The sequence below is a fragment of the Ammospiza caudacuta genome, chromosome 23 (genome assembly GCF_027887145.1).
Source record: "Ammospiza caudacuta isolate bAmmCau1 chromosome 23, bAmmCau1.pri, whole genome shotgun sequence".
NCBI lineage: Eukaryota > Metazoa > Chordata > Aves > Passeriformes > Passerellidae > Ammospiza > Ammospiza caudacuta.
The window spans coordinates 7,105,197-7,119,158 of record NC_080615.1 but is presented as its reverse complement, the minus strand read 5'-3'; the positions used below and the strand labels follow the sequence as shown (position 1 = coordinate 7,119,158).

At 55.7% G+C, this 13,962-nt stretch overlaps 1 protein-coding gene across 1 annotated transcript in view; it reads right to left on the bottom strand.

The window, feature by feature from the left end:
- NECTIN1 (nectin cell adhesion molecule 1) overlaps positions 1-12,081 on the bottom strand; it is a 61,341-nt gene extending 49,260 nt beyond the window's left edge. Inside the window, exon 1 of the mRNA XM_058819028.1 lies at positions 11,763-12,081. Within this exon, the coding sequence (XP_058675011.1) occupies positions 11,763-11,844 (82 nt within the window). The 5' untranslated portion in view covers positions 11,845-12,081. The remainder of the gene's footprint in view (positions 1-11,762) is intronic.
- Positions 12,082-13,962: the final 1,881 nt, after the last annotated feature.

Sequence of the window (13,962 nt, the reverse complement as noted above, 5' to 3'; positions counted from 1 at the left end):
ACACCATGAGTGTCACCTGCTGCCATGGCAGGACACCATGAGTGTCACCTACTGCTATAGCAGGACACCATGAGTGTCACCTGTTGTCATAGCAGGACACCATGACTGTCACCTACTGCCATGGCTGGACACTATGAATGTCACCTACTGCCATAGCACAACATCGTGTCACCTATTCTCATGGCAGGACACCATGAGTGTCACCTACTGTCATAGCAGGACATCCTTCCTGCCTCAGCACCCTGTTCAGGTTGTGAACCCCTGACAGCCATTCCTGAGTCCAGCACAGTCCAGGCTGTGGGTGGGAAGGATCTGGGAAGTGCTGAGATGTCCAACTCACACCTCTCACCCTCCTGTCCTGGAAACCAGAGGTGACCTGAACACAAAACCAGCAGAAATCAAGAGAGCTTTGGGTTCCAGCAGGCAGGGAAGCAATGGGCTGTGCTCACCCAACTCCATGATGTCAGCCCCACATCCCACACCCAGAGCAGCCAGAAACTGAGCCCAGTGTTTGCTCTGACAGAATGTTTGTACTTGGATCCGTGCAAAAGCATTTCCTGCCTTCCAAATTCTCTGCCTGCGTCTGGCAGCCGTGAAAAAACGACCGAATAAAGGAGAGTCACCTTTCCCTGAGCTCTGCAAATGCCTCCTGCCTGGCTGAGGGAGGATCAGGTGTGCAGGGCACGGGGCAATGTGAGCAGAGCGCACAGGGACAGCTCCCAGCAGCTCCTGACAAGGAAAGGCACACAGAGGTGAGGGGAGCTGGCCAAGGATGTTCCAGGGAGCTGCTGGCACAGCCAGGAAACGCTGCCAGCCCTTCTGAGCTCTGCCATCACCTCCAGGCCATCCTTTCCCTGTAAGCAGGAGCTGATTCATGCCTGGTAGGAGTTGCTGTGAGGCAGCAGATATTCCCCTTGCCAGTGAGGTGCTCTGAGGTGCTCCACGGGCACGGCAGCGTTGGAAATGTCAAGAACACAAAAGAATATATGTACTTAAGGAGAATGATTCGAGCCTTTTATTTCCAAAGTGGGTTTAGAGGCAGTGAAAGGTCTCGGATCGATACCTGCAAAGCTGCAAATTGGAGTCCTCCCCTTTGCCACGGGGAGGGTGCAGCTGAGACAGCGTCTGCACCACCAGCCTGCCCACAGCCCTGCCAGCCTGCCTCAGCTCTGACCTTCAAGTGGCAGAGGGAAACTCCCCCTCGCCTTGCAGCCCTGGGCTTTTGTTCCTTGCATGCTGATTTATTTAACTTGGGTACATTCTGTCTAGGGAAGAACCTGAGTCCTGATAAACTCACTCCAAGTGCACGCTGAGGAGAAGCCTGTTCATCCTGCAGCTGCAGACAAACCCCAGGGGGGGTTTGCAGCACAGATTTTGAGGTAAATCCAGGAGAAAGCTCAAGTACCAGGCTGGCTGTGGCATTTTGGAAGGTGAAATGCAGCCACCTGCTCAAGTGCCCCATTACAAAAATCCTTTTCTTCCCCTCCCTGCCCCACAGCTGTGCTCAGCCCCAGGGACCCCTGGAAAGGTTTTCCCCATCCAGATTTGGGATCAATACACCTGTCAGGCCCTGGCCACAGCACCCCTGCTAATTGGAATTACAGCAGGCAGACTCAGCCCTCACTCCATCTCTCTGTCGCTTGTCATAATGTAATCAAAATCTCTCTCTCTCTCTCTCTATCACCCAGCCTGACAGGAGCAGAGGCAGCCACAGGACTGCAGATTCCTCCAGACCTCACTGGGGCTGGGCAGCTTGGCCACAGGGCTGGGAAAAGAGCCCCTCACTGCCAAAACTGCAGCTTTGGGGTGAGCAGGATAATGGGAGAGGTGGCCTGAACCCCACAAGGCAGGAAGGGATGGGGATGTGGCAAAAGAAGCCCTCACTGCCAAAACTGCAGCTTTTGGATGAGCAAAATAATGGGAAAGGTGGCCCCAAGGCAGGAAGGGATGGGGATGTGGGAAAAGAGCTCCTCACTGCCAAAATTCCAGGTTTTGGGTGATCAGGATAATGGTAAAGTCGCCTGAAACCCCCTAGGGAGGAAAGGATGGGGATGTGGGAAAAGAGCCCCTCACTGCCAAAACTGCAGCTTTGGGATGAGCAGGATAATGGGAAAGGTGGCCTGAACCCCCCAAGGCAGGAAGGGATGGAGGAAGGGATGGGGATATGGGAAAAGAGCCCCTCACTGCCAAAACTGCAGCTTTGGGGTGAGCAGGATAATGGGAAAGGTGGCCTGAACCCCCCAAGGCAGGAAGGGATGGGGATGTGGGCAGGGGATGCAGCCCCAGCTGTGACCAGAGGCAGCCCCAGGTTGGTTATGAGGGTGGGCAGAGCCCGGGAAGGAGCCTCCCTCCTCTTCCTCACTGCCTCCTGCCTCACCTCAGCCACAGGTTGCCAGTGGCTCCAGAGGCAGGAGTGAGCAGGGATCAGTGGATAAGGCAGCTTGGCATGGACACAGGGCACAGAGCAGGACCCAGAGCTCTGTGCTCACACCGGAGCCCCTGCACCTCTCCCCACCCCTGCCCTGCGGGCTTGGCCAATTTTCAGAGCCAGGGTGATCCATCCTGGGCAAACGGTGCAGCAGCCGTGATTTGTTGGCCATTATCACCCAGCAGCAATGCAGGGCTGAATTACCCATTGCAGGGAGGGATCAGCAGCCTGGACGTTCCCAGCTCCCCGGAGAGTGGCCATAAACAAAACTTAAATAATTAGAGTGCTTGGGTGGAGATGCAGCCTCTAAGTATTCTCAGGCTGGCGCAAATATAGGAAATAAATTCTTGGAAGGTGCCAGGCTGGATGGGGCAGAGGGAGGCTCATTTTCCAGATCACTTGAGAGCAGCCGTTATAAATCTCAGTGAAAGATGCACCTCCCCAGGCTGGCGATATTTTTAAACTCCAAGAGAGAGAGAAAGAAGGGCGGGGGGAGAGAATAAAACCCATTTTAGTATTTACACCACAGGCGAAATGGGTATTTAAAAATCAGGGTACATTTTCCAAAGTCTGTTCCTGCCACGCCAACAAATAAAGAATTTTCTTTCTATAGTGTGCTAGCTGGCAATATTAGCCCCAGAGAATTCACTGCTACCACCATCAGTCTGTTGTGAGCTGAGAAATCAAACTCCCAGAAGGACTGGGGGAGTTGGGGGATAAAGGTTCCATCACTGGCAAATTGCTGCTCCAGCTCCAAAGTCAATCAGCAGCAAATGCAAATCCTGAGGGGTGGCTCCTGCCCTGTCCCTGCTCACTGGGTGTATGGGATGATGTCCCAGGGATGTCCCAGCCCTGGAGATGGGAATCCATGGATCAGCATGGGCAGGATCGCCAGGCCAGTGTTCCTGGAGTGGAACACAGAGCTGGAGTGGGCACACATCTGGTTTTTGGGTGGATATTCAGGAAATCTTGTCAAGAGCTGCCTGATCATGGGTGGGATGTGATAGCTCCAGCCTGGATCTCCTGGAGAACCCCAGATAAGAACTGTCAGGGCTCTGCCTTTCCCTGCAACCCCTGCAGCCTTCCCTGTCCTCAGTCCTGATCCTCATTCCATCCTCAGGCACAGAGAACATTGCTGCTTTTACAAACTCTGCTCTGCCCAAGCCTTTCTCCCTCCTTCCCACCCCTGTCCTTGACTGCTGCCATCCTCCACAGGATCCCACCCAGATCCTACCAAAGGGGTACCCAGCACGCCCATCCCAGCATCCAACAAATCCCCAAAGAACCCTCCTGGAAAGATTTGAGCACTGCAGTCACTCCCTTGAGAGGAGATCCCCACAATCCCTGCTCCTCTTTCCCTGGGTTCTCATTGAATTTCTCCCTGGGTTCTCACTGGATCTTTCCCTGGCTTCTCACGGGATCTTTCCCTGGGTTCTCACTGGATATTTCCCTGGCTTCTCACTGGATCTTTCCCTGGGTTCTCACTGGATATTTCCCTGGCTTCTCACTGGATCTTTCCCTGGGTTCTCACTGGATCTTTCCCTGGCTTCTCACTGGATCTTTCCCGGGGTTCTCACTGGATCTTTCCCTGGGTTCTCACTGGATCTTTCCCTGGGTTCTCACTGGATATTTCCCTGGGTTCTCACGGGATCTTTCCCTGGGTTCTCACTGATTCTTTCCCTGGGTTCTCATTGAATCTTTCCTTGGGTTCTCACTGAACCTTTCCCTGGGTTCTCATTGACTCTTTCCCTGGCTTCTCACTGAATCTGACCTCCAGGTAAATTTGGCAAAGCTCAGCCCCATCACTGGGAAAAGCCTCTGCACGAAACTCACACACACAGAGAGCTCCTGACCCAGATTTTGGGGGGCTGAGCTGGAGGAAGGAGATCCACCACTGCCCTTTTCCCCTCAGCACCCTGAGCACATGAAAATAAACTCACCAAGTAGAACATCCAGCACTCCATGGAGCCTGGCAGAGCCCAGAGGGGTCCTGTATCCAATGGAAACTGGCAGCTGATATGAATTACAGCATGGCAGAGATGCTGCTATGTAACACATCCCCGATCCTCAGCAGCCACAAACGGGCACAGCCCCAATTCTGCCCTGTGCCCAGAGATGTCCCTTCCTCCAGCACAGCCCCCAGACACTCTCTGACCAGGGCAAGAGCCCAAAGAGGCCCAGCAATGAGCAGCTTGTGCAGTTGTGCACCACCAAATCTGCTGCTGCCTCCAGTTCCAGCCCTCAGAACAACATAAGTGAGGAGACAGGCAGGAAAAAAGAAATACAGTCCCTCCAGAATGGGGGAGATCATCTAATTGTGTGTTCTTAAACTGATCTGGATTATCCATCTCTAACATTTCCCCTGGTTTTGGCACCCCCAGGTTAGGAAGGCCATCAGCACTGGTGAGATCAAGACTCTGGGCTTGCCTCCAAGGGGTCTCTGCTGATGGTGTAGCCCAAGAAAAGTCAGGGTAAAGCCCCTTGGATGCCTCTTCTTAAGGAAAACGTAGCCAGAGCTTGATGCAGGTAATTCTGCTGTGCAAAGTGTCCTCCTGACTGCAGGCTGAGGCTTTGTAGGGTTATTTCTAGGAGAGGCTTCAAGGCAAGGGGAGCCTCTATCAGAGCCATAGGTTTGGGTTTGGGTGAGTTATGACTGCACAGAACTGATAACTCAGAACTGATAACTCAGAGCTGGGAACTCAGAGCTGGGAACTCAGAACTGATAACTCAGAGGTGATAATGGGCACCAGGCTGCCCAAGGACAGGGCATGGTTCATCCCTCCCTTGCTGCTCTCCCCTGCCCTGAGTGCCACAGGGCAGCAAAACCATCCCGTGCCAAGCTGCTCTGCACAGAAATCAGGAGCAGGGAGTGACAGAAACTCTGACCTCTCTCCTCCCCTACTTCTCCCATTAAACTCTGTGACTTCTGCCCGTCAGGGATCATTTGTAACCCTTGTAATCATTTGTGCCAGGGCACTCAGCACAGCAACCTCTAATTGCAGCCCTCTGCTCCTGAGTCACAGCAGCCTCCTGTGCCCATCAGAGCCCACAGGCAGAGCTCTGCCCCCAGGCTGGGCCCTTGGGCTGTGGAAATGGACAGTGCAAAGTGCTCCAGCAGCATTTCCCTTGGAGGGGAAATGAAAGAAGAATGAAATTAAGCAATGAAACCTGGTTTTGCACACGTGAGAACCTCAGAGCAGAGAGCAGACACTCTTAGGACAGTTCCTGGGTGAAATCCCTGCACGCACATGACACAGCTACACCACAGCAGCCACACAGAGCACAGGGCTGGCTCTGCTCCCAGGTGGTCACACAGCCCTCCTTTCCAGCCCCCTGGGTGCCTCACAGACTGCCCTGTGTGCTGGAATGTTCTGGAAAGGCTCATGTCAGCCCTGCCTAACAGGACCCTCCATCACTCCTGGCCATGCTCCTGATGCCCCTCACCAGCACAGAGGGAGGGAAGAGGGATGGATCTTCCACAAGAGAAGCAAAACAGCCTCAAACCCATCCTGATTGCTGGGGAGGGAGGTGGAGGCTGAGTCCTCCTGCCTAAGCAGGCTTGGGAGTACCTGCTGTCTCCCAGCCAGGTGGTCCATCTGGTGCCTGGTGCTGCTCCGAGGCAGGGATGTGATTTGCAGGTCCTGGACCACATCTGGAGCATCCCTGCATGCTTGGGAGCAGATGGGAGCACTTGGCTGTTTCCTGCAGCTAGAAAGGCAAATAGGCTGGGATGGGGGGCAGAAAACCCCTTCATTGTGCTCTAACATCCAGGGAGGAGAATCTCCCTGCTCCTGCCTCTCCTGGGCTCTTCTCCCCGCACACCTGGGCTCAAGGGCCCTCCACCAGTCCCCATGGGTCTGGCTCAGAGCAGGGAGGGCAGGCCTGCAGCACAGAGAGGAGAGCTGGGTGGAAAATGCTCAGAAATGCTTCCAGCTTGCATCACACCCAATAACGTCAGGGCAGGATTATGAACCTCCTGCAGGGACGGCTTTGTGGTGGGGAATGGAGGAGAGATGGCTCATCAGGTTGGGTCAGTTCCTCCCACCATGCCCAGCACCCCACAGAGCTGCTGGCATGACAGGAGAGCTCTGTGCCTCCCCAGGCTGGGCTCTGCTGTCCCTCTGGGCTGGGGACAGCAAGGGACAGGAGCTGTGTCCCCTCCCCATGGCCAGGAGCTGCTGTTTGTGTGCCCTGGCACTGCAGCAGAGATGGAGAGCCATGGCTCTGGTGGGAAGGGCTGCAATCAGTGCCCAGACAGGACAAACCCTGGGTGGCAGCAGGAGCTGAGCTCCACACGTGTCCCCAAGGAGCTGGGACACAGCACAGGGCACAGACAGTAACACGTGCTGCCAATTTCACTTCCCATTTCTCCCTGTGACTCAGAAGGGGCGTTAAACCCAGTGTGGGACAGAGGGGAAACTCCTTCCTTCCTCTTGGTCATTTGAGCAGATTTTCTTCTGCTCCAGAGCCAAGGAGTTCCCCTTGAAAACCCTGGGTTGTGCCTCAATGCAGGCTGGGCTAATCCTGGCAAAATGTGCACCTGGGAGAACATCCATGGTTCAATACAGGCAGGAGGAACCGTGGCATGAGATCTCTCATTCCTTGAACAAACCTTCACCTGGAGCTGCTGCTGTGCGTAAAACAGCACACAATTCCTTCACCTGGAACCTCAGAGCTGGGAAATCTCCGTGCTGGGCTCTGGTAATTAACACAGAGGTGTCTCCAGTGCAAACCGGGTCCCTGCTCCAGTGGCTCAGCACCAGCTCGCCCTTCAGCAGAGCTGCCCTGATTTAATCTGACGTGATTTGAAAAAGCAACATCTCCAGGGGCTGCGAGACTGGAGTACCTTCCTTTGTCCCTCCCTCATTTGTTTCTGCCTTTTTGCACTGATGAGCCTGGCTGGCCTCTGAAAGGGACCGAGCAGGAGCCGTCAGCACCTCGGGCAAGGATGTTGCAATATTCCAACCCTTTCCTGGCAGCCCTGAGGACCGTGGCCATGCTCCTGGGCGCTGGCCAACCCATCCCTGCAGCCCTCACACAGCCCAGCTCCAGCTCTTCCCAAAATTCCCAGCTTGGAGCAAACCAGCCTGGTGGAAGATGTCCCTGCCCAAGGAAGGGTGTTGGAAGAGATGATCTTTAAGGTTCCTTCCAATCCAAATCATTGTGGATTCTGTGATAAAACCCTTTTTCCTGCAGTGCTTGCCCCATCCCTGTCTGCTCACACACAGTGCAATTCCAGCTTTTCCCAAAATTCCTGGCTTGGAGCAAACCAAGGTGGAAGGTGTCCCTGCCCAAGGCAGGAGGTTGGAAGACAATCTTTAAGGTGCCTTCCAACCCAAACTACTGTGGATTCTGTGATAAATCCCCTTTTCCCTGCAGTGCTTGCCCCATCCTGGCAGTGCTGTGTGACTCCCCAGGTGGGAAGAGGTGGGCAAAGACCCCTTGCTGCTGTCCCCGCGGGCTGTCCCCAGCCTGGTGGCACTAGCAGAGGGCAGCAGGTGCCGGTGGCAGCCTGGGAAGCAGGTCATGGCCAACCTGCTCTTCAGGTTCCTGCCGTGATTCAGCCGAGGTGTGAGCCCCGCTCCAAGGAGCCCCGTGGTGCCTCCCTTTAGCTCGGCTTTTGTGGCTGCTGCAGCTGCAGCCCAGAGCAGCAGGGGTGGTGCAAGGAGAGATGTGCCAGGCTCTGCCAGCATCTCCTGCCCACCAGCTCGTCCCGAGCACTGGAATTGCTGCTGGATGAGCCCCTGGAATCTCCCTGAGGATGGGGCTGGGCTGGGAGCTCCTGCCTGACCAACGCTGCTGGTTCAGGGGGCAAACAGCATCTCAGGGAAGGACCAGCACACAAAGCAGAGAGTCTTCACCAGACCCCACGTAGTTCCTTTTGCATTGTATCAAAATCATATATATAAACATAAACATATATAAAGATGTATTTAAAGTTTGAATTCAAGGAGAGGAAACTCAGGATCCTCTACTAACAGAATCCACAACGATTTGGACTGGAAGGCACCTTAAAGATCATCTTCCAACACCCCCTGCTCATGAGCTGAGCTGCCTCTGCCCCAGCCTGGTGCCTCACCCACACTGACACACTCAGCAGCTCCAGGGTAAAACCCGACTGGTCGGTTTAAGTGAATTTTAAAGAGAGAAAAAATCAGCCAAAGACACGTTTTTGCTGCCTGAAATAGCCTGATGCTGCTGTTTGTGAGTTTTGGGAGGCGGGGGAAGAAAAAAATAACAGCCAAGAACTCAACTCAAATGCTGAAGGAGACTCTGGCAACTTTTTTTTTTTTTTTTCATTTTGGAAGCTACTTTGGGATATTAAAAGCACAAGATGGAGCAGATCCTGCAGTGACACGCTCTGGCTCTTTCCAGCTGTGGCTCCCTCCCTCCAGCTGCAGCCCAGCCTGACCTCAGCCCTGCGGGTCACCACGGCTCAGCCAATGCTCCTTTGATGGAAAAACCCCGTGGCAAAGCAGCTCCAGCCACCTCTGAGGCTCTCCATCCCCCGTGGAGCATCTCAAAGCGCTTTGCAGAGCGTTCCCAGGCAGAGCAGGAGGCAGCCCAGCAATGGCAGAGAGGAATTTGTCTGCAGCAGTTTGGGAGCAGGGGCAGGAGCAGGCACAGGTGATGCCTCCACTCTGTGTGGCTGCACCTGGAGCTCCAAGGTGGGCACAAACAGACAGATTGTTAAGGTTTGTAAAACACAAATTGAACTGCAAGTGTTCCTATGCTGTGCCTGGGATCTCTGCTCCCCTTCCCCCACGGCTCTCTGTAACCCCTGTTGATATCAATATCTCGAGTGGAGCGTGAGCTGATACCTGGTTCCAAATGGATGGGCAGGGAAGGCTGCAGGAGCCGTGAATTGAATCCGTTCTGGGCGATTGAACCGCTCACATTAAAGATAATTTGTAAAGCAGATTTTTATACCAGGCTCCTTACAGCTTTTACAGCGGCGGAACTTTTATTTCCTTATCAGAGCAAAGGGGAAAAAAAAGCTAACATTATCTGAAGGGGGAGGTGGGTGGGAACAGAATGAAATAGCATTGATCAGCTGGACATGAAAGGTTTCTCAGAGAGCAGGCACTGCTCTGATCCTTCTTGGGTGCTGGGTACAAAAAGCACATTTTCCAACAAGTCCACAGCTACTAATTCACTTGTAGTAGAGGATCGTGAGTTTCCTCTCCTTGTAGAGCAAGCTTGTCTGAATTCAAAGCTTAAATTGAATTTTTATATATATATGTATATAACATATATATATATATATATATATACAGCTTTGTATATGTTTATATGACATATATATATATGTGTATTTTATATATATATGATTTTGGCAAAATAAATTGTGAACTCAAGGAACTACCTGGGGTCTGGTAAAGACCCTCTGCTTTGTGCTGCTCCTTCCCTGCAGCTCTGGGTCCATCAGAGCACCCAAACGAACCAAAATAAATGAATGAATGAATATTTAATACCCAGGATCAGCCCCTCCTGCAGCTGTGGTGCATCCACCACTGAACAGGTCGGGCCGAGAGTGTCGCCCACACAGGCTGCAGGGCACCGTGCTCAGGGCCAGGCTTTGGGGAGGCTGATCCTGCTGGAACACTGCAGAGCTGGCTGTCCCCCGGCCTTGGCAAGGCACCACGAGATGCACCACTGCCTTGTCCTGGCAGAGCTGTCAGCGGGACAGGGCAAGACAAACTGCCACGCTGCTGCAGCGGCAAGAGAGGAGCTGCTGCTGGCAGCACAGCCCCGAGGACAGCCAAAAATAGGAGGAGAAGTCTCTCTTGGCAGGACAAGGTGAGATGCCAGGCTGTGTCAGGGTCACTGCGTGTCTCCTTGGTGAAAGCAGCTCCCAGGGGAGCACGAAGTCCTTTGGTTCAGCCGGAGCATTGCTGCCCCTCCAGCGCCTCTGCCCGGGGCTGTGGGAGGAGGATGAGGTGAAGAACGGCACGGAAAGTTCCGAGACTCCTTGCGAGGAGCCGGAGCTCAGCCAGGCACCTGCCTGAAGCACAGAGGAGCGCGGGGAGCCCGAGGCTGTCCCTTCCGTCACCTCTGTTTGCGATGCACACAGATCCCTTTGTCCTGGGGACACCGAGGTGCACCCAGCCCTGCTTTCCCATCGCCCTGCGAACCTTCTCCCTCTCACAGGCTCCCTGGTTTCTGGATCGCCACCCCCTCCCGTTCCATCCATTTTAACCAGACCCATCCAGCCGCTGGGATCTGTTGATCTCCCGTGTCCTGATGTTATCGCGTCCCCGTCTTTGCCAGGGAACTCTGGGCCCTGATGGCCCAGACCTCGCTCATATCTCAAAGTCCCGACCCAGCCAGCCTGGCCGCTCCTTTGGGACGCTGCCCCAGCCCCAATATCGCAGGAGAGGACGCAATTCCACCCTGCCTTCATCGCAACTTCCCAGCTGCAGCTCCCAGCCCAGGCTGGATCCGCTGCCGTGCCCGCGCTCCAGCCCCAGCCACCGAAAAGGCAAAACCCCGGCTCTGTTTGCATCTCTCAGCTCATTCACAAGCTGCGAACGCAGACTGCCGATCCCCTTTCCATGGCTCCGACTCGCGGAAAGCCCTCCAGGATGGCATTAACCCCTTCTGCACCGGAGCGGAATAATAAATGAGTCCCCGCAGGGCAGTGGCCAAAGTGGGTCACTCGCCCGCTCCCCAGCGCTGTGCCCAGCCCGGGGCAGCTCCTAGCCCAGGGAAGGACACACGGACAGCTCTGCTCTCCCCAGCGAGCGGGGAGAGGCGCATCTCTGCCCATCTCCGTTCCAGAGACGGATCAGAACGCGAGGGATGGATCGGAACCAAAGGGATGAATAAGATGCCATCAGGCAGCCAAGCTCAGAGGCAGCGCAAGGAAGCGCTGAAAGCTGGGAGCGGTCCAGCCCCTCCGCTAAAGAGCCCGTGGGAAGTGTGTGCGGAGGGGAGCGGGCATTCTGGGCATGCTGGAGAGCCCAAACCCTCCGTCTCTCCTCCCGAAACATCTGCCCAGCCTCGTGGCTGCCTTTCCGGGGAAGCCTGGCTGCTGCTGCACCTCGCTAGACGCCGCTCCATCCAAAAAGCAAACAAACGGCCTCGGCTCGCAGGGCTCCGGAGCCCGCTGCCTGCAGCTGCTTCCAAAACAAACGAGCGTGTTGTTCCGAGCCGAGCCGGCGCTGAAACCGGCCCCGGCTCCTCTCCCACCCTCGCACAGATGCTCCCACACCTGCTCCGCGCCCCACAACGCCGATCCCACCCTTCCCGCACCCCGTTTCCCGCACGGGCACCCCGCAAATCCCTCCGGGGCTGCCTCCAGCCCCGCAGCGCCCTCCGGGGAGCGGCTCACCTGGTAGGAGCGCGGCTGCCAGGATGCAAACTCCGATAGTCCACCACGATGCACGGCAACTTGTCTGCGGCCGTGAAGCCATGAGAGTTCCTTAAGAGCGATGGGCAGGGGTCGGTCTGGCAGCGCCGCGGGGCCCCCCACCCTCCCAGCCCGCGGTGATGCTCAGGTCTGCTTGAAAAAAATGAAATTTCAAAATAAAAATAAAAATACGCTCGGAGGTGGGTGAGGACAAAGAGAGGGCGGGAGGGATCCGCACATCCGCGGGGCCCCTCGGGGCGGGCGCGGGGCGCTCCGGCCGCGGGGCAGTGCGGGCGCTTCCTTCCGCAGAGCCCGGGCGAGCGGCGAGGAGAAGGGAGGGGGGTGGAAAATGCGATTTAAAAAAAAAAAAAAATTGAGAGGAAAAAAATATTGAGAGAAAAAAATATATTGGGAGAAAAAAATAAAAAAAAATTGAGGAAAAAAAAATTGAGAGGAAAAAAAAAATCAAAGAAAAGAAACCCCAAAAGCAAGAGGGGAGGCAAAAGAAGCGCAGAGCGGCGAGGCAGAGCCCTCGGCGGGCTGCGGCGGTGCCGTGGCTCCGGCGGCGGGGCTCGGCAGCCCCCGCCCGCTGCCCGCCCTGCGCTGGGGCCCCGCTGTCGCTGCTCAGGCGCTGCCGCTGCGGGGCCGGGCGCGGCGCTCCATGGCCGGGCGGGGGGCGCGGGGCCGGGCCGGCCGCGGGTGCCCGGGTGCGGTGCCCGCTGCGGTGCCCGGTGCGGGGCTCGGCGGCCGCGCTCGCACTCACGCACACACTGGCGGGAGGAGCCCGCCCCGTGATGTCAGCGCTCGGAGGAAGGAGGGCGCAGCGTTAACCCTTCCCTGGGCCGCGGCTGCCGCCGGTGCGGGGCCGGGCGAGGGCGGGACGGGCGGCCGGGCTCGCCGCCCGCCCCTCCGGATGTTGGCAGCTGGCGGCAGCTGGGCTTTGTTCGCCGAGCGGCCCAGGGCGCCTCGCCGTGGGTTGGCGGAGGTGCTCCTGCCTCGCTTGCGGACTTGGGGCTGTTCCTGAATTCTTGAGCCGGTCCTGAATTCCTTTCGGGGGCCCGGCACCCACCGACCGCCCCGGCCGAACGCATTTTTCACCCTGCGCGATGTGAGTGAGATACGCGGGACATAAAGCGGCGCTCCGGAACGCCTGGGATGGGGACACCGCAGCGCTTTCCTGGGGCCTGCTGGAAGAAGGAGATTGTTGTGGCCACCCTCTGTGTGCGCCGATGAGCGAGGGGATTCGGCGCTGGCACAAGAGCTGATGCGCGGGAGGAGGGGGCAGCGGTTTCGCTGCGTTTTGTGGCAGCCTTTATTATGTGGACACAGTGCCAGCCTTTGTGGATCTCTCGCCAAGGAGGTGTTCAGCCTGCTAATGCCGGCCCCTGAGCTGCCCCGGCCTCTGCGAGGATGCTGAACCCCAAACAAAGATGTGAACAGCAATGACAACAACCAACAACAAAGTCATGTTGATTTCAAGCTCCATTAGAACAACACGGGAACAAATCAATGCCTGGCAGGCAGAAAAGGATGGAATCAGTGGGGAAGGATACCACACATAGTGGGAAAGGGAAAGGAGGGGGGGGCAGCCAGCAGCTATAAAAAGATACCCCTAAGGACCCTTTCGGCAGTCTCCTCCTCCTTTTAATTCCTTTAGAAGTTAATTCCTGTTCGAGGGAAGGATGGGCAGCTCTGTAACAAAGCGGATTAGGCAGATACAAGGTTTGCTCCGAAATAACAAAAGTTATTACGTAGTAATGAGGTTTAGTTAATAGATTCGCAGACTGTAAGGCCGCTGGGATTCTTTTGGACATCCTGCCTGTGGAGCTGGGGCTGCTGAGCTGATGATTTCTGCCTCCTGCCTCCTCTCTAAAGCCACCGACCTGAGCTCAGGAGGGCAAACCCCCATCCTTGTGGGCAGGCAGGCCGTGGGGAGATCCCAGCATCCTTGTTGTTGCTTGGTTTTCCTGCCCGTGGAGTGTTTATCTGTCTAATTTCAGTTTTAATCCATAAAATCTCATTATTTCCTTTCCCAACTCCATTAAAGAGATACCTCCGATGAGACATTGCTCCCCTGGGCAGGTCTCTCTGAGTTACCATGGAGTTCCCCACATTAACAATGCTCCAGCTTGCATTATTCCCAGTGTCACATTCCCCTTTCTCCCATTTATTGTCACTGCAC